The sequence below is a fragment of the Pseudophryne corroboree genome, chromosome 5, assembly GCF_028390025.1.
Source record: "Pseudophryne corroboree isolate aPseCor3 chromosome 5, aPseCor3.hap2, whole genome shotgun sequence".
In the NCBI taxonomy this organism is placed as follows: Eukaryota; Metazoa; Chordata; class Amphibia; order Anura; family Myobatrachidae; genus Pseudophryne; species Pseudophryne corroboree.
Genome location: NC_086448.1, coordinates 280617774 through 280638913, shown reverse-complemented (window position 1 = coordinate 280638913; position 21140 = coordinate 280617774). Strand labels below are relative to the sequence as shown.

Genomic DNA, 21140 nt, shown 5'->3' with positions numbered 1-21140 from the left:
TTTCTATCGGGGGAAACCCACGCATCATCACACACTTCATTTAATTTATCTGATTCAGGAAAAACTACAGGTAGTTTTTTCACCTCACACATAATACCCTTTTTTGTGGTACTTGGAGTATCAGAAATATGTAACACCTCCTTCATTGCCCTTAACGTGTGGCCCTAAAAGAAAATACGTTTGTTTCTTCACCGTCGACACTGAAATCAGTGTCCGTGTCTGGGTCTGTGTCGACCGACTGAGGTAAATGGGCATTTTACAGCCCCTGACGGTGTTTGAGACGCCTGGACAGATACTAATTTGTTCGCCGGCCCTCTCATGTCGTCAACCGGCTTGCAGCGTGTTGACATTGTCACGTAATTTCCATAAATAAGCCATCCATTCCGGTGTCGACTCCCTAGAGAGTGACATCACCATTACAGGCAATTTGCTCCGCCTCCTCACCAATATTTTCCTCATACATGTCGACACACACGTACCGACATACAGCACACACATAGGGAATGCTCTGATAGAGGACAGGACCCACTAGCCCTTTGGGGAGACAGAGGGAGAGTTTGCCAGCACACACCAAAACGCTATAATTATCCAGGGACAACCTTTATATAAGTGTTCCTTTTATAGCATTTTAATATATATACATATCGCCAAATCAGTGCCCCCCCTCTCTGTTTTAACCCTGTTTCTGTAGTGCAGTGCAGGGGAGATCATGGGAGCCTTCCCACCAGCCTTTCTGTGAGGGAAAATGGCGCTGTGTGCTGAGGAGAATAGGCCCCGCCCCCTTTTCGGCGGGCTTCTTCTCCGGAGTTTTAGATATCTGGCAGGGGTTAAATACATCCATATAGCCTCAGGGGCTATATGTGATGTATTTTTCGCCATACAGGTATTATACATTGCTGCCCAGGGCACCCCCTTCCAGCGCCCTGCACCCTCCGTGACCGCTGTGTGAAGTGTGCTGACAACAATGGCGCACAGCTGCAGTGCTGTGCGCTACCTGATGAAGACTGAGAGTCTTCTGCCGCCTGGTTCCGGACCTCTTCATCTTCAGCATCTGCAAGGGGGGTCGGCGGCGCGGCTCCGGGACGAACCCCAGGGCGAGCCCTGTGTTCCGACTCCCTCTGGAGCTATGTCCAGTAGCCTAAGAATCCAATCCATCCTGCACGCAGGTGAGTTGAAAATCTCTCCCCTAAGTCCCTCGATGCAGTGAGCCTGTTGCCAGCAGGACTCACTGAAAATAAAGAACCTAAAAACTTTTTCTAAGCAACTCTTTAAGAGAGCCACCTAGATTGCACCCTTCTCGGCCGGGCACAAAAACCTAACTGAGGCTTGGAGGAGGGTCATAGGGGGAGGAGCCAGTACACACCATGTGATCCTAAAAGCTTGCTTTTGTGCCCTGTCTCCTGCGGAGCCGCTATTCCCCATGGTCCTGACAGAGTCCCCAGCATCCACTAGGACGTTAGAGAAACCTTGATAGGAGTCCACATCTACACAGCTGTGTGAGTTGGGGTACGGTACCCAGGCCTCCCTTTTTTTATATTGAGACTGTGGATATTCAGACTGTGTATGTAGAAGAATAAAGATACCTTGATGTGCTTCATATACCCCTTAACAGCGTGAGTGGGGGTACGCAAAATAAAACCATATCTTCTAATAGGAAAGCGATTGATCACTTTCCCATTTTATGCGCTTTATGAAATCAATGATCCTACTTTTCTTTTTAGTATCCTGAATGTGTTTTAACAGCGTAATCATATTCACTAGAGACATATCTCCTGCAAGGCCCTCTTAAATCTGGCCCGCCCAGGTGTGAATGGCATGTGTCATCCATCAACCCACTATCACAGGTCTTTGTGATACACCAGCTGCTGCGTAAATAAATTTGAATGTATTCTGCCTTCTGGGGCAAATGGGAAAGTGTTTAGAAAGCACCTGTAACTTTTTATCAGTGTTTTGCCAGGCTATCTTAAACATGTCATCTAGTTCCTGTTAATCAGGAAAGGTGATGCTAACTCGTTTCAGCTTCTTCCGCTAGGAGTTTTAACACATCCCTGATAGCAAGTATGAGGGCTCAATCCCCTGCGCCGGAGATGGATCCTCTGTAATAGGTTTCAGCTCCTCCCCCTCCTCCTGTCCCTCTTCATCAGATTCCGAGAGTAAGTCAGGCAGCCCATGCTTATGTGGCCCTGAGCTAGGGAGAGGGGTCTGTCTGTCATCTGCCTTTGCAGCCAGGTCTGCAACAGCCTGTTGCAGCTGCTGTGTCTTGACTATTTGCAGAGAGCTGAGAGGACATGTCCGCCATCATGGATTTTATCAAAACTAACCAGGATGGCTTCTGAACCTCCCCCCCCCCCCCCCAGACTCCTCACTACGTTGAGAGGACTGGCTACATTGTTCATGTAGTTTGTGAATCAGCCATTTTGGGGATGAGAATCTGGTCTGACACACCGTGCATAATTTTTTTTTTACCATGGTTATATGAGACAAAGTTCCAACACAAACACACACACACACACACACACACACACACACACACACACACACGTATATAGCAAGCCTGCCCAGACTGGTATGTGTATAGGAGACCCAGAGAGTGAGGACCACCACTCCATGCCTAGCAGACTCAGTAAGACTGCAGGCTCTATAAATACACTGAAGCTCTGTGTAAATACCGGAGCTTACTGCTGTCACAGAACAGCGATTATAATCTAATCTTACGGCTCTCCCCTTTCTAACACCCCTGTACCAGATTCCCAGTGTAATGGAGTGTCCCTGGAGGAGCTCTGTGACTTGCTGCTGGAAGCTGAGGAAGGCGACAGGAAGCCGCTGGTACCGCTCTGAGTTAGCACTGCCCCCTTTTATGGCGCTGGAGCTATGTGTTTATTTATACTGGCTAAAGACTCCTTATGGTGCCAAACGTAGTATGAGTACCTGCTCTCACCAAAACGAATGCCAGTGTACGCAGGGGGGCTATGGGATCCCTCCATGGAGGGTCCGTATTCCGCCCCTGCGATCCTGCCGCACCCAGGAACCGGCGGAACCCCCTAGCGCGGTCCCTGGCTTCTACTCACCACTCTTCTACCATCAGGCTTCTGTTAGGGGTGTGCGGTGTGCTGCGGATGTGTGCGCTAAGGCGCCGTGCCCGTGGTACAACAACCTCTCAGGACGGTGGTTCAGCAGCGGGGAAGCGGCTCTGACACCTTACAGAGGCCGGTGACCGCCCCCCAACTCCCTTGGTGCAGGTATGCTTTTGTCCAAACAGCATATCGAGAAAAAAACAAACATTTAAAATAAACTGAAGAAAATTCCTCTGGAGCTCCAGAGTGTGCATCCTCTCCTAAGGGCACTTTTTTCCAAACTGGCTGTGGGGGTGGGGGGAGGGCATAGATGGGAGGAGCCAGCACACCCAGTTGAAGAAACTTAAAGTGCACCGGCTCCGTTGGACCCCATCTATACCCCCATCGTACTAAGTGACCCCAGTATCCCTTATGGATGCTAGAGAAATGATGTTATTAAACTTGCAGGTGTTTATGAAAATTCCGGCTAGGAAGTAACAAGTTCCTCATTTACACCTCTACTATGGACTAGGCTATTCTGCATGCTTGTCTTACTGTTTAAAAGTACAAGAAAACAATTTGGATTTGTACTGCTGCTGTATTCCTTACGCGTTTAGTCATGCTTTCTTGTTCACATTCAAGAAATTCCAAAAGCTCTGCTCTTGTTCCATTGTTCCAAATCAGATAGGGGCTTTCAGTATTACTGTTCAGCATCTTCAGGATCTGGAGAGAAACAGAAGTAAATACAGGTTGAGTATCCCTTATCCAAAATGCTTGGGACCAGAGGAATTTTGGATATCGGATTTTTCTGTATTTTGGAATAATTGCATACCATAACGAGATATTATGGTGATGGGACCTAAATCTAAGCACAGAATGCATTTATGTTTCATATACACCTTATACACACAGCCTGAAGGTCATTTTAGCCAATATTTTTTATAACTTTGTGCATTAAACAAAGTGTGTGTACATTCACAGAATTCATTCATGTGTCATATACACCTTATACACACAGTCTGAAGTTCATTTAATACAATATTTTTAATAACTTTGAGTATTAAACAAAGTTTGTGTACACTGAGCCATCAAAAAACAAAGGTTTCACTATCTCAGTCTCACTCAAAAAAGTCCGTATTTCGGAATATTCCGTATTTCGGAATATTTGGATATGGGATACTCAACCTGTACAGTAACTTGATCAGGACATGTCGTGTAGTTGTCTTAATTTATGTATGTTTTGAGTTCTCAGTAATGTATTCAAATTGTAAAGCGCAACGGAATTTGCTGCGCTATATAAGAAACGGTTAATAAATAAAATAAATAAATAAATGTACCGTATGTGCCAATAATGTACATTTCAGGGCTTAACATAATACTTTAAGATAGAAAACAAGTAAAAATAATACATAAGTCCTAATAACTTGGGTAAAGTACAGTGTACTGCTACCAGGTCCTAACACCTGATCTGGAAACATGATAAAACAGTGGATTTATCATAGCTTCATAGATAAGACATCACTTGGGGTTTTTTAATCAGCACAGGTACAAACATTACTGTCTACATATCAGAATGGGTATTATTATAGCTACAGTTATATAAAGTAGTATTAGGGTTGTTAGGAACCCATCTGATGAAGTTAAACATGGTGGATGGGCATGCATTTTTGACCAAACGTGCTTTACTTATACTCCATGTTAATTGTAAGAGTTTAGCAACATCATTTTGCTATTGCTTAGTATTTGTAGTATGCACCTGCATTTTTCTTTTTTTCTGCATGGCACTACAAGTCTCAGCATGGTAGCGCTTCTTATAATGTTTAAAATGATGGTGGCCAATCCAAGCCCTCCCAGAACTTTTCCTAGATAAGACATATGTTGGAAATAAACGAAGTGACTTGCGGGCATTCATCAGACACACAGTACAATACCTCTGTAGGCGAGGAGACTGACAGTTTCCTAGCAATGTAAGGAGTGAGCATCCCAGCTAAGCTCTTTCGTATTACTGGATTTTCAGGCGTTTCCAGCTCTCCCATTAAATACCCGCCTAGGCGGCTGAGTGCAAGAAGACTGAGTTTGGCAAGGCTATTGGCAACTTCCTGTTGATAGAGAGAAACATTTTGAAAATTGATATATGGGAATAAAATACAGGTAAGGAAAAATAAGATTTTACTCACCGGTAAATCTATTTCTCGTAGTCCGTAGTGGATGCTGGGGACTCCGTAAGGACCATGGGGAATAGCGGCTCCGCAGGAGACTGGGCACAGCTAAGAAAGATTTAGGACTACCTGGTGTGCACTGGCTCCTCCCACTATGACCCTCCTCCAAGCCTCAGTTAGGATACTGTGCCCGGAAGAGCTGACACAATAAGGAAGGATTTTGAATCCCGGGTAAGACTCATACCAGCCACACCAATCACACCGTATAACTTGTGATAATATACCCAGTTAACAGTATGAACACAACAGAGCCTCTCAAAAGATGGCTCAACAATAACCCTTGTAGTTAACAATAACTATATACAAGTATTGCAGACAGTCCGCACTTGGGACGGGCGCCCAGCATCCACTACGGACTACGAGAAATAGATTTACCGGTGAGTAAAATCTTATTTTCTCTGACGTCCTAGTGGATGCTGGGGACTCCGTAAGGACCATGGGGATTATACCAAAGCTCCCAAACGGGCGGGAGAGTGCGGATGACTCTGCAGCACCGAATGAGAGAACTCAAGGTCCTCCTCAGCCAGGGTATCAAATTTGTAGAATTTTGCAAACGTGTTTGCCCCTGACCAAGTAGCAGCTCGGCAAAGTTGTAAAGCCGAGACCCATCGGGCAGCCGCCCAAGAAGAACCCACTTTCCTCGTGGAATGGGCTTTTACAGATTTAGGCTGCGGCAGGCCAGCCACAGAATGCGCAAGCTGAATTGTGCTACAAATTCAGCAAGCAATAGTCTGCTTTGAAGCAGGAGCACCCATCTTGTTTGGTGCATACAGGATAAATAGCGAGTCAGTCTTCCTGACTCCAGCCGTCCTGGAAACATAAATTTTCAAGGCCCTGACTACGTCCAGTAACTTGGAGTCCTCCAAGTCCCTAGTAGCCGCAGGCACCACGATAGGTTGGTTCAAGTGAAAAGCTGATACCACCTTAGGAAGAAACTGGTGACGAGTCCTCAATTCTGCCCTATCCATATGGAAAATCAAATAGGGGCTTTTACATGACAAAGCCGCCAATTCTGACACACGCCTTGCCGAAGCCAAGGCCAAAAGCATGACCACTTTCCACGTGAGATATTTTAAATCCACGGTTTTGAGTGGCTCAAACCAATGTGACTTTAGGAAACCCAACACCACGTTGAGGTCCCACGGTGCCACTGGAGGCACAAAAGGAGGCTGAATATGCAGCACTCCCTTGACAAATGTCTGAACTTCAGGCAGTGAAGCCAGTTCTTTTTGGAAGAAAATCGACAGAGCCGAAATCTGGACCTTAATGGAACCCAGTTTTAGGCCCATAGTCACCCCTGACTGTAGGAAGTGCAGAAATCGACCAAGCTGGAATTCCTCCGTTGGGGCCTTCCTGGCCTCACACCACGCAACATATTTACGCCATATGCGGTGATAATGTTGTCCGGTTACATCTTTTCTAGCTTTAATAAGCGTAGGAATGACTTCCTCCGGAATACCCTTTTCTTTTAGGATCTGGTGTTCAACCGCCATGCCGTCAAACGCAGCCGCGGTAAGTCTTGGAACAGACAGGGCCCCTGCAGCAGCAGGTCCTGTCTGAGCGGCAGAGGCCATGGGTCCTCTGAGATTAATTCTTGAAGTTCCGGGTACCAAGACCTTCTTGGCCAATCTGGAACAATGAGAATAGTTCTTACTCCTCTTTTCTTTATTATCCTCAGTACCTTGGGTATGAGAGGAAGAGGAGGGAACACATAAACCGACCGGTACACCCACGGTGTCACTAGAGCGTCCACAGCTATCGCCTGAGGGTCTCTTGACCTGGCGCAATATTTTTCTAGCTTTTTGTTTAAGCGGGACGCCATCATGTCCACCTGTGGCTTTTCCCAACGGTTTACAATCAGTTGGAAGACTTCTGGATGAAGTCCCCACTCTCCCGGGTGGAGGTCGTGCCTGCTGAGGAAGTCTGCTTCCCAGTTGTCCACTCCCGGAATGAACACTGCTGACAGTGCTAACACGTGATTTTCCGCCTATCGGAGAATCCTTGTGGCTTCTGCCATCGCCGTCCTGCTTCTTGTGCCGCCCTGTCGATTTACATGGGCGACAGCCGTGATGTTGTCTGACTGGATCAGAACCGGCTGGTTTTGAAGCAGGGGCTTTGCTTGACTTAGGGCATTGTAAATGGCCCTCAGTTCCAGAACATATGTGTAGGGAAGTCTCCTGACTTGACCAAAGTCCTTGGAAGTTTCTTCCCCGTGTGACTGCACCCCAGCCCCGAAGGCTGGCATCCGTGGTCACCAGGACCCAGTCCTGTATGCCGAATCTGCGGCCCTCTCTGAGATGAGCACTCTGCAGCCACCACAGCAGAGACACCCTGGTCCTTGGAGACAGGGTTATCAACCGATGCATTTGAAGATGCGATCCGGACCATTGGTCCAACAGGTCCCACTGAAAGGTTCTGGCATGGAACCTGCCGAATGGAATCGCTTCGTAGGAAGCTACCATCTTTCCCAGGACTCGCGTGCAATGATGCACCGACACCTGTTTTGGTTTCAGGAGGCCTCTCACTAGAGACGACAGCTCCTTGGCTTTCTCCTCTGGGAGAAACACTTTTTTCTGGACTGTGTCCAGAATCATCCCCAGGAACAGTAGACGTGTCGCCGGAACCAGCTGAGACTTTGGAATATTCAGAATCCAACCGTGCTGGTGTAGCATCTCCTGAGATAATGCTATGCCGACCAACAACTGCTCTCTGGACCTCGCCCTTATCAGGAGATCGTCCAAGTATGGGATAATTAAAACTCCCTTTTTCCGAAGGAGTATCATCATTTCGGCCATTACCTTGGTAAATACCCTCGGTGCCGTGGACAGGCCGAACGGCAACGTCTGGAATTGGTAATGACAATCCTGTACCACAAATCTGAGGTACTCCTGGTGAGGATGGTAAATGGGGACATGCAGGTAAGCATCCTTGATGTCCAGAGATACCATGTAATCTCCCTCTTCCAGGCTTGCAATAACCGCCCTGAGCGATTCCATCTTGAACTTGAATTTTCTTAAATATGTGTTCAAGGATTTCAAATTTAAAATGGGTCTCACCGAACCGTCCGGTTTCGGTACCACAAACTTTGTGGAATAGTAACCCCGTCCTTGTTGAAGTAGGGGCACCTTGACTATCACCTGCTGGGAATACAGCTTGTGAATTGCCTCTAACACAGCCTCCCTTTCTGAAGGAGTCGTTGGTAAGGCAGATTTGAGGAAACGGCGGGGGGGGGGGGGGGGGGGGGAATGTCTCGAATTCCAGCCTGTACCCCTGAGATACCACTTGAAGGATCCAGGGATCTACCTGTGAGCGAGCCCACTGATTGCTGAAGTTTTTGAGACGGCCCCCCACCGTACCTGGCTCCGCCTGCTGAGCCCCAGCGTCATGCGGCAGACTTAGCAGAAGAAGCGGGGGAGGACTTTTGTTCCTGGGAAGTGGCTGTATGATGCAGCTTTTTTCCCCTACCTCTGCCTCTGGGCAGAAAGGACGCGCCTCTACCCCGTCTGCTCTTTTGGGGGCGAAATGACTGCACCTGATAATACGGTGCTCTCTTTGGTTGTGAGGGGACATGTGGCAAAAATGCTGACTTCCCAGCTGTTGCTGTGGACACTAAGTCTGAAAGACCATCCCCGAACAACTCCTCACCCTTATAAGGCAAAACTTCCATGTGCCTTTTAGAATCTGCATCACCTGTCCACTGCCGGGTCCATAACCCTCTCCTGGCACAAATGGACAGTGCACTTATTTTTGATGCCAGCCGGCAAATATCCCTCTGTGCATCTCTTATGTAAAAGACAGCGTCTTTAATATGCTCTACGTTTAGCAATATAGTGTCCCTGTCTAGGGTGTCAATGTTTTCTGACAGGGAGTCTGACCATGCAGCTGCAGCACTGCACATCCATGCTGAGGCAATAGCTGGTCTCAGTATAATACCTGTGTGTGTATATACAGACTTCAGGATAGCCTCCTGCTTCCTATCAGCAGGTTCCTTTAGGGCGGCCGTATCCTGGGACGGCAGTGCCACCTTTTTTGATAAGCGCGTAAGTGCTTTATCCACCCTAGGGGGTGTTTCCCAACGTGACCTATCCTCTGGCGGGAAAGGGTACGCCATTAGTAATTTTTTTGAAATTACCAATTTTTTAATCGGGGGAAGCCCACGCTAGTTCACACACTTCATTCAATTCTTCAGAAGGGGGAAAAACTACTGGTAGTTTTTTTCCCCCAAACATAATACCCTTTTTTGTGGTACCTGGGGTCACCTTTAGAAATGTGTAAAACATTTTTCATTGCCTCAATCATATAACGAGTGGCCCTATTGGACATTACATTAGTCTCTTCGTCGTCGACACTGGTATCAGTATCCGTGTCGACATCTGTGTCTGCCATCTGAGGTAGCGGGCGTTTTAGAGCCCCTGATGACTTTTGAGACGTCTGGGCAGGCACGGGCTGAGAAGCCGGCTGCCCCGCATTTGGCATGTCGTCAAATTTTTTATGTGAGGAGTCGACACTTTCGCGTAATTCCTTCCACAAGTCCATCCACTCCGGTGTCTGCCCCGCAGGGGGTGACAACACATTTATAGGCACCTGCTCCTCCTCCACATAAGTCTCCTCATCAAACATGTCGACACAGCCGTACCGACACACCGCACACACACAGGGAATGCTCTGACAGAAGACAGGACCCCACAAAGCCCTTTGGGGAGACAGAGAGAGAGTATGCCAGCACACACCAGAGGGCTATATAAATCAGGGATTAACTAAATTATATCCCCTTATAGCTGCTATATGTATATTGCGCCTAAATTTAGTGCCCCCCCTCTCTTTTTTACCCTTTTCTGTAGTGTAGACTGCAGGGGAGAGCCAGGGAGCTTCCTTCCAGCGGAGCTGTGAGGGAGAAATGGCGCCAGTGTGCTGAGGGAGATAGCTCCGCCCCTTTTTCGGCTGACTTTTCTCCCGCTTTTTTATGGATTCTGGCAGGGGTATTTATCACATATATAGCCTCTGGGGCTATATATTGTGATATATTTGCCAGCCAAGGTGTATTTATTGCTTCTCAGGGCGCCCCCCCCCAGCGCCCTGCACCCTCAGTGACCGGAGTGTGAAGTGTGTATGAGGAGCAATGGCGCACAGCTGCAGTGCTGTGCGCTACCTTGGTGAAGACTGATGTCTTCTGCCGCCGATTTTCCGGATTCTTCTTGCTTCTGGCTCTGTAAGGGGGCCGGCGGCGCGGCTCCGGGACCGAACACCAATGGCCGGTTCCATGCGGTCGATCCCTCTGGAGCTAATGGTGTCCAGTAGCCTAAGAAGCCCAAGCTACCACCAGTTAGGTAGGTTCGCTTCTTCTCCCCTTAGTCCCTCGCTGCAGTGAGTCTGTTGCCAGCAGATCTCACTGTAAAATAAAAAAACTAAAATATACTTTCTCTCTAGGAGCTCAGGAGAGCCCCTAGTGTGCATCCAGCTCAGCCGGGCACAGGATTCTAACTGAAGTCTGGAGGAGGGTCATAGTGGGAGGAGCCAGTGCACACCAGGTAGTCCTAAATCTTTCTTAGCTGTGCTTAGTCTCCTGCGGAGCCGCTATTCCCCATGGTCCTTACGGAGTCCCCAGCATCCACTAGGACGTCAGAGAAATAAAATTTCATTGAAAATTATTTACACACAGTATAATAGGTCATTAATAAATGTATATCTTCTGAAATATTATAAAGCATTATAATATTTTTATTAGTGAGTGAGCAGGAGAACCAATCAGAGGACGCAATAAGGGTGATTCTTCTTCTCACTCACCCAACAACCACATTCATTTTAATTTGGTGACTAGAACTATCCTCTACAATTAGGTAGTAATTGCAGCATGCTTCCAAGCCTTCTAACTGGTCATTACAGGTCACAGTTCCCTTTCTGCAGCATCATTCAGCATGGAATTTTGGCCACTGCAATAAGAACCACTACGCCTCAGGAAGAAGGGGTTTATGATGCAGCTCTCAGGGATACGGGGAGGATAAGGAACAGGTTAGTAAAATGTTACAATTAGGATGTAATGTACCTTTACTACAACATTCCTTTAAAAAGTAACTTACTGCTGTTTGCAAATCAAAATAAAATGGTCATTGATAAGATTATGTCCAAATGATAGACTGCCATCTTCCCTTAAAATAGTGTATAACTTCATACAGGCAATAGAGCATGTTGCACATACCTGTTGATTTGTGTCCTCATTTTTCTGAATACCACTTTCTTCCAGCGTAAAGTCATAGTTAAAAGGATAAATGAGTAAGTGCCACAAAATCCCTGCATGAAATAAATGTGTTTGCAGAAAGAAATCCACTGCAAAGGAGCTGACGCATTCCACCGCTAGTGCAGCCAGTCTTTGGACCTTCTGTGAACGAGATGAAACAAATTTTCTGGTGATTAGATGATACGATTAGAGATATTTAAAATGTAATGTACGTAAGAGATAACACTGAATTGTGCACTTTGGTCGTTATTCAGGTTTGTTAGCAAAGCAAAAAAGGTAACAATCAGGCAAAACCACGTTGCACTGCAGGTGGGGCATATGTAACATGTGCAGAGATATTTAGATTTGGGTGGGTTATATTGTTTCTGTGCAGGGTAAATACAGGCTGCTTTACCTGTATTTTTACATTGCAATTTAGTTTTCAGTTTGAACACATCCCACTAACTCGCTCTGCACATATTATATCTGCCTCCCCTGCAGGTCTTGGCCAAATGCTAACTTTTTTGGTTTGCTAACAAACCTGAATTATGCACTTTGTTTTGTACTAAACATAAATGCGATTTACAGATGGAATACGAATAGAATTGCAATAAAAATACAGCTATAACAACAAACACAAAGTGTTCATTGACAATAAAACCTGTAGGCCAGTGGTTCCCAAACTTTTTTGAATCATGGCTTGTTAAAGTATCAGAATTTTTTTCACGGCACCCCTAGGCCACAAGTTTATTATTGAGAAATTTAGAAAGAAATATTACATGAAGTAAATTGTATTTATATGTCATGCCTAGGTTCAATTGTGTGGTGGGGGACAAGATTTGCTTCTGGTTGTACACATATTTTTACGTTTGACAGCCACCAGCACTGGTTTTGCTTGTTACACTGAACATAAATAATTTGAACTGGTCCTGGACCACCAATCCAAGGCACCCCTGCAGTTTCCTGAGGCACCCCAATGTGCCTAGGCACACAGGGGCAGATGTATTAACTTGGAGAAGGCATAAGGAAGTGATAAACCAGTGATATGTGCAAGGTGATAAAGGCAGCAGCCAATCAGAACCTAACTGTTAATTTACATATTGGAGCTGATTGGCTGGTGCCTTTATCACCTTGCACATATCACTGGTTTATCACTTCCTTATGCCTTCTCCAGGTTAATACATCTGTCCCACAGTTTGGGAACCACTGCTGTAGGCTACTAATTACTTTAGAATGATAGATAAGGTAACAATTATTTCACAAGAACCAATATGCTAGCCATGTAGTATCCTTAGGATTTGTCTGGATGAACAGTGTTTGAGTTATCGATCAAAATGTCTTACACCTTGTTACAGAAGACTACTGTCAAAGTCTGAAAAATATCATGCTACACGTTGCCATATATTCACCCCATGCGCTTGCCCGCTGCACGTGCACATTCTCTCCCGTGCGTGCGCATATTCGCAGTTGCGTAATGGAGCTTCTACGGCCGTGCGAATTGGCGCGTGGTATGTGCATTTACGGTAGAGTTTGTGTGCGTCTAGCGGGCGACTCAATCGTTACATAATAAATTCAAATAGTATGTTTTATAGGTAATGTTCCCCTTAATAATAACTGTAAGTTTGTTTATTGTAACTGGTCCCTGGACAGAGGAATTCCTCTTTGCATGATACGAAGGGTCAGACAGGGTTTGAGCAGTGGTGTTTGGTACCTAACTAAAGAACATTTTATTAGAAACAATCCGGTGCTGGTTAGGTAAAGATTAATCGCTCCTGCGTATAGTTATGTCTATTAGTAGTTTCTGGACATTTACTATATTTGCGGTTCATTATCCATGCGGCGGGAATCCTGAGATTCCCTCCCACCTGAGCAGTTCGATATAGTCACAGCCCACCTGTTCAAACTAACCTATGACCTTTTGTTATAATGCGGGGAGACATTCCTGTGTCCAATGAACAATGAGATTATAGGTCCCTTTGTAGTGTACTGTACGCAGTGTATATAAGAACAGCCAGCCTGGCCAGCTCAGTCTTCTCTCCACAACGGTTTTCATCATTGACTAACTAGAGAGCTGGTACCAGGACTGCGCAGCGATCGTTCCCAGTGTGTAAGTTATTCTCTGTAACCAACTTATTCTGTTTGTATTTGCCATATTCTCTCTCTGTTACTGTTAAACTGTTGTATATTGTATATGTGTAGTTAATATGTTTAGATATTGATGTTAGCCTGTAGTGTATGAACTGTTAACTGTTTTCCCCTTTTTACATAGCTAGATATTGTTAGTAAAGGCGTTGGAACCTTAGCAAGGTATTGTGTGTTTATTACATTACTGAGGGTATTCGGAGCGTCTCAATCGCTCAAGCGGCTTTTGTATTAACAAGGTTAAGCAGCGTTATATCGCTACAGTATTTCAGTAGTAAGATATACAGTACAAACCCAATCTTTCAGTGTGTTGCATACAAGGTTTACTGAGTGTCATCCCGTGAGCGTCTGCGCCGCTCGTGTTCCCCTCGCGGTCACGAGCGTCCGCTACGCTGGTAGCGTAGCATTACGGTAGTCGGCCGCCTATAGCGTGCTCGACACCAAGCATTAAGCTGTGAGCGAGCGTGCCGCATGTGCGTCTCGACCACGGCTAAGCGTCTGCTACACTAAGTGCGTACCCTTACGGTACCCCATACGCCAATTGCGTACTGAGTCTCTTACCCACATATAGTGAATGTTATAAGATAAATATTTAGCTTTATCAATTGGCGGCTCGTCCGTCCTCCACATATCCGCACTAGCGAACACAGACTTTATCTGTCAGCAAGGGCGGGAAGGCAGTATCCCTTCGTATCCGTATTGGTGGTGAGGGATACAGTAGTGCTGACTAGATAAGCGTCTGCATCGCTACACTGTAGGAGTGCTGGTGGAATCCGGAACCGGAAGGTAAGAACAAAACGCTATTGTCTTTTAAAACTGTTTATCTCTGTTTTGCGTACGCAACACACGCACACACCTGCATTTCTTTTTATTTGTGTATTTTCACATCTCACCTTCCTGCTTGCCATTTATAATAATTGATAACGTGCTGAGAAAGATTTGTTGCTATTGATAGTTAAAAGTAATATTAATATGTTAAGGAGTAAATTGTAAAACACGCACACGGCTTTACCTAAAGATACAAGGAAAGATCTGTGTGGTGCTCGGTAGATGATTACAGTTAAAGATCATCTACATTGATATAAACGTGTTAGTTGTATTTCTGTGGATATACCTGGCCTGCGTACACGTGTCTCTAACAAAGGGCGGGACTAGCGTACGCGACGCAAGGGCCGACGCACGGAGCGTATATTACGCAACGGAGCGTCTGGGTACGCCCACATAATACAAATCACACGATAGTACTGTTTTAGTAGGCGATACGGAGGCAACGCGATAATAGCGCAAATCAATCTCAGTGTCCAAAATTTTAAGCTAATAGATCCTTCTCTAGTTGCAACTCCTCTGGATTAGCCTGCGATACTGAATGAAAGTATCTCGTGAGGTACATACGTGTAAGTGACGGCACGGTGGCTTGGGAGGCATCCCTTGTTAAACATATTAAAAGAAGAGCATTAGAGTATAGCAGACCAGGAGGTCTACTGTAGCACAGACCAGGAGGTCACGGACCAGGAGGTCCAGGTACAGCAGACTAGGAAGTCCGCTATAGATAAAGAGTAAAGAAGCACAACACCAGGAAGGGTTGGTGCGGTACCCATATAGGCCATTAAGCTCTGGCTGAAGGAATTCGCAGCCACAATTTTCGATTCCACTGGTCGTTCCGCACATAAGATTAGTTCCTTATGTGCAGAACGATTGTACCGCATGTAATTGTGTGCATTAGTTAGTAACTTGACCCAGTACCATTTGCGTACGCTAGAGTGGTCATAAACGCTATTTGTACATTCTAACGTGATTTGTGTAATTTTTTTTATTTTAAGGGAGGTTCGCTGGTCACTCGGGAATTCTCTAACAACCAATAGTTACTGGGAAGGGTTAAGTGCTCTTTGGATCACACCCACATGTTCCAGTAAATAGAGGTTCAGGTCGCAGGGGCCCTAGGTTGAGTACGCCAGCGCTAAGGCAGTGTGTGGGCGTATTGGTCGACGTGGGCGAGTGAGTGGAGGTACTCGGTAAACTTCCGTCGCCGGCCTACCCCGGACATCTTGGTTTTTGTAAGGGTTCGCTGAAGACCCTGATTTGAAGGTCAGAGGTAGTGAAAGCAACACCTGCAAAGATGGGGGCCAGTTGTTCAGGTAGGGGGCGATCAACCTCGGTTCAGGTTGACTTAGTAAACCGACCAATCGGGTCGGCAAGGTATATCATGTGTGAGAAATACGGTTCACACACAGAGGTTTTGTGCGATGAATGGGAAAGAATGACTGTGCATGACGGGGAAAAGTTCCCACGGGTAGGCAGTTTTAGTCCTGAGGTGTTACAAAATCTAAGAAGGATATGTCTCATTAAATCTGCAAAGAGACGGATCAAACATTATGATTATTTACAGTTATGGCAGCAGGAAGGTGAAATACAAAGAGGATTGGCTCAAGCGGCTGGATCTAACCCTATCAGGAAACTGATAGCCACCGCGCCACCACCACCATACATAACGGGAGAAAAGGTGGTTACAGAGAATGGCACACTGGTGTATGATAAACATGCACTTAGTAACTTTATAAATGTTAAGAATAATGTAACTAAGATTGTTGATGCTAATACTAACCCGTGCAAGCTGTACCCTGTTTTAAACTTTTCCCAGGATTGTGACCAAGAGGATAAGCCCACAACAATATCGGCACTCTCTCTAGCAGCCACCATAGCAGAAACAACAGTGGGCACGTCCCAACCAGTAAGAGCAGTATCAAAGGCCCCTAGTGGAGGGACAGGTGAGGTCGTATCAACTGGTAAGTACGGCACTGTACAATATGCTGAAACCATTACACCACATGTTGTAGAACCTACTCAGAATGATGTTATTGAACTTAATCCCGTTAGGGTAATTGCAGTACCAAATGGGAAAACTGACACTTCAGGAGTCACTCCTGTCAGACACATCGCCATGCACTGCCCCTTTTCCCGAACGGAATTAAGATCAATGGTGTCTGAATTCCCTGATCCTAGGAAAGATCTAGTTGCAAGCCAGAAGTACATTAGAGAGCTAGGAAATACTGTGGAGCCCAATAACAAAGACTGGCAGATATTGCTGAGGGCATGTTTACCCTCCAATGTCGACTCAGCGAGATTTATAGCTGACTGTAAATTAGACGAAGAGGTACCCCTTACGGATGTGTACAACCAAGATAATGTAAAGAGAATAAATTTACAGTTAAGAGAGTATTTCCCAGCTGTTGCCAAATGGAACAAAATTTTCTCCATCAAACAAAAAGAGGGAGAAACAGCTGCTGATTATTTTCATCGGGCACTGCAGGAAATGGCTAAGTATACAGGGATAGAAGACATTAAAACAAATGTGAATCATAGAGAAGTAGCAGTATCTGTGTTAATGGATGGTTTAAAAGAAGTATTGAGGACGAGGGTACAGACCACCCAACCGTGTTGGCGAGGTTTGTCGGTGGCTACTTTGAGAGAGGCCGCTATTGACCATGATCGGAATATCACCAGACACAGGGAGTCGCAGAGTGATAAGTTAATGGCCGTAAGTATACAGGCCCTGACCACAAGGCCACCTCAGTATAAGTCTCCGACCCCTGTGGGTAAGTCAAATGTGGTAACTTGTTATTACTGTCATAAAGAGGGACATTTTGCACGAGACTGTAGATCGAAAAATGCACAAAAATCATATCAACCCCCTAGACAACGACATGACACCCGAAATTGGGATCAAGGACCGCAGAGACGGAGTTATGAGCCACACGCAGGGGAAACAAAAAGGTATCCCCCAAGAAGAGACTGGCAAGTCTCTGATAGTTCCCATTTACCCCCTTCACAGGTAATAGCTGCCAGCGCAATGCAGGGAGGCCACCACATACAATAGGGGTGGGGCCACACCTGTAGTCTGCAGCCAGTGAAATTAATTGCGAGCCTTGGAAATGAACCTGAGGTCACAATTGATGTAGCTGGTAAATCTTTAAATTTCCTTGTAGATACGGGGGCGGCCAAGTCAGTGATAAATTCGACCGTGGGCTTGAGAACCACTGGTAAAACAATTCCAGCCATGGGAGTAACAGGAGTAGTACAGCACTACCCTTTAAGCAAACCTGCAGAGATTACGATAGGGCCTTTGCATACCAAGCATTCTTTTCTGCTGGCTGCATCGGCTCCGACTAATCTCCTAGGGAGAGATTTACTGTGCAAAATGGGATGTGTCATATATTGTACTCCTGAAGGTGTGTTCTTGGACATACCCGAAAACCACGCTCAGGAAGTGCAGGATATGCTAGACTCCCCAACAAGATTAATGTCCCACACTGTTGTTGTAAATAGGTGTCCGTCCAAGGTAGAGGAAATGATTTCCCAGATACCGGAATCACTTTGGACCAAGTATGGACAAGACACTGGATTAATGGCAAACGTAGCCCCAGTAGATGTACAAGTAAAAGATGGTAGGATAGCTCCAAAAATCCCACAATACCCTCTGAAGCCAGAGGTGGAGTTAGGAGTTTTCCCTGTAATAGAGCGCTTGCTACAACAGGGCATTCTGGTAAGAACGTCCAGCACTGCCAATAGTCCCATCTTCCCTGTTAAAAAGAGTGGGGGGAGGGGTTACAGATTAGTGCAGGATCTAAGAGGGATCAACAAAATAGTTGAGAGTCTATTCCCCGTAGTGCCAAATCCAGCTGTCATCCTTATGCAAATCCCTCCCACTGCCAAATTTTTCACTGTGATTGACCTCTGCTCCGCCTTCTTCTCGGTACCTCTGCACCCTGACAGTCAATACTTATTCGCATTTACATACAGAGGAGTTCAGTACACCTGGACTCGATTACCACAAGGTTTCATTGACAGTCCAAGTATTTTCTCTCAGGCCTTGCATGATTGTTTACAGCCTTTCCAACCTGAGAGTGGATCAGTATTAATACAGTACGTGGATGATTTACTGCTGTGTTCTGATTCACTAGAAGCGTCCCTGAGAGATACGAAACAACTCCTGTTTCATCTTTCAGACACAGGACACAAGGTTTCCAAAGATAAGTTACAATTATGCCAGACTAGGGTGAAGTATTTGGGACACTGTCTGACACAAGGACTGAGACACCTCACCGCTGATAGAATTCAAGCAATTCGTGACATGACCCTGCCACAAACCCAGCAACAGATTAGAACGTTTTTAGGAATGTGTGGGTATTGCCGTAACTGTATCCCAGGTTTCTCCATACTGGCCTTGCCTTTACAGGAGATGGTCTCCTCAAACAAACCTGATCGGATTTCGCACACAGACGAGTCTGAGATGGCATTTGAGAGACTTAAACAGTGCCTAACGCAGGCACCAGCATTAGGCATGTCAGATTATGGAAAACCCTTTGAACTGTACGGAACAGAGAGTGCTGGGTGCGCAGCAGGTGTCTTAACCCAGAAGCATGGTGATGCCAGCAGGCCGGTAGCCTACTATAGCGCTCAGCTAGACACGGTAGCGCGATCCCTCCCCACATGCTAGCGAAGCGTTGCAGCAATAGCATTACGAGTAAGTAAAAGCGAAGATGTAGTGCTAGGACACAACCTCACAATTCATACACCACGTGCAGTGTCAGCTTTACTGAATTCGGCCCAAACCAGACACGTCTCATCAGCACGGTTTACAAGATGGGAATTGGCGTTGATGGCCCCCGTAAACATCACCATAAGGAGATGCAGCGCACTAAATCCTGCAACATATCTCCCAGGTGTGCCTGGACAGGCACAAAGGGTGGAGGATGAGAGTGATGGTGAAGGAGGATTTAGTAAGGAAAATGACACACATGATTGTATGGAATATTTGGCCCAAAATTTCACGGCAAGGCCTGACATCAGTGACAACCCACTGGAAGATGTAGATTTTACTTTCTACACTGACGGTAGTTGTCACAGACAGACGGACTCGGGAGACTTGTGTACTGGATACGCAGTCGTAGATGACCAAGGTACCATAGAAGCGGAACCCCTAGGCCCACCACACTCAGCACAAGTTGCTGAACTGGTTGCCCTAACCAGAGCATGCGAATTGGCTAAAGGCAAGTCAGCCAATATCTACACAGATTCTAGGTACGCCTTCGGAGTGGTCCATGATTTCGGGGCCCTATGGCGCTTCAGAAATTTCATGACGGCAGCCGGCACACCAGTAGCGCATGCAGCCCACATCAAAACACTTCTAACAGCGATACAGGAACCCGACAGAGTGGCTGTTATCAAGTGTAAAGCTCACACGTATAGCCAAGACCCGGTATCACTTGGTAACAGCCGAGCAGACGAAGCTGCTAAATCAGCAGCCAGTAGCCCCATACAGACAGGCAGCACACAACTGATGGTATTTAATACTGTAAACACACAGAAATTATATGAAATGCAAGATTTGTGTTCACCACAAGAAAAGGCAGTTTGGAGGTCAAAAGGATATGGCCAGGAGTCCTCAGGACTCTGGACAGATGGACAGGGTAAGCCAGTGGCACCCAGAGCATACCTTCCAAGTCTAGCGGAAGCGGCACATGGACTGACTCATCTAGGCAAAGAAGGAATGTGTAAGTTGGTAAGAGCTTATTGGTGCGCCCCAGGATTTTCTTCCCATGCGGGTAAAAGAGCGATGACATGTCTCACCTGCTTGAGGAAGAATATCGGAAAGGCAATACCGACAGAGCCATCCCATATCCCTCCGACAGATGGCCCTTTTCAGGTAATACAAATTGATTTCATACAATTGCCACCTTGTAGAAATTTAAAGTATGTATTGGTCTGTATTGATGTGTTCTCAAATTGGGTTGAAGCATTTCCCGCGGCCACAAATACCGCTGTGTTTACTGCAAAGAAAATTGTGCAGGAATTTGTGTGCAGGTATGGTATCCCTAGAATCATTGAGAGTGATAGGGGTACCCATTTTACAGGTGAAGTCTTTCAAGCAATGTGTAAGTTGATGGGAATTAATAGTAAGCTGCACACTCTGTACCGCCCCCAGGCGAGTACGAAAGTGGAAAGAGTAAACAGCACTATTAAAAACAAATTAAGCAAGGTAATGGCTGAAACAGGATTGTTGTGGCCCGAAGCTTTGCCAATCGTATTATACAGCATCAGAACCACTCCCAGGTCCCCTCTTAATCTGTCTCCTTTTGAAATCCTGTTTGGTCGACAACCCCATGTTATGATTAACCCCCAGGATGATTTGAAGTGTAACAATGAAGTAACCGTAAAGTACTTGGTTAAGATGAGTAAGCAATTGAGGAATCAGAATGATAATCTAAAGTTGGTGATTCCTGATCTGCCAGACAATAATTGTCATGACATTGAACCTGGGGATTATGTAATGATACGGAATTTTCTACGCTCAGGTTGCCTTATTGACAGATGGGAAGGACCATATCAAGTCTTATTGACCAGCACAACAGCATTGAAGGTTGCCGAGAGAGAGACTTGGGTCCATTCGTCTCATTGTAAAAAGGTTGCTGACCCAGAGAGGTCCCGTGATAAAGAACAGACGGTAGAGGTTGT

The 21140-nt window shown here is 46.0% G+C and overlaps 1 protein-coding gene across 8 annotated transcripts in view; it reads right to left on the bottom strand.

Moving 5' to 3' along the window:
- The window catches only part of DNAJC13 (DnaJ heat shock protein family (Hsp40) member C13), a 554470-nt gene that overhangs the window by 52455 nt on the left and 480875 nt on the right, over window positions 1-21140 (bottom strand). For all 8 annotated transcript variants that reach the window (XR_010177689.1, XM_063922373.1, XM_063922368.1 and 5 more), the window contains 3 exons: window positions 11469-11648; window positions 4985-5152; window positions 3663-3776 (listed from right to left, as the gene is read on the bottom strand). Coding sequence is in view for 7 of the 8 variants with exons in the window: in XM_063922373.1 (XP_063778443.1) it covers window positions 3663-3776; window positions 4985-5152; window positions 11469-11648 (462 nt within the window). In the remaining variant the exon portion in view is untranslated. The remainder of the gene's footprint in view (window positions 1-3662; window positions 3777-4984; window positions 5153-11468; window positions 11649-21140) is intronic.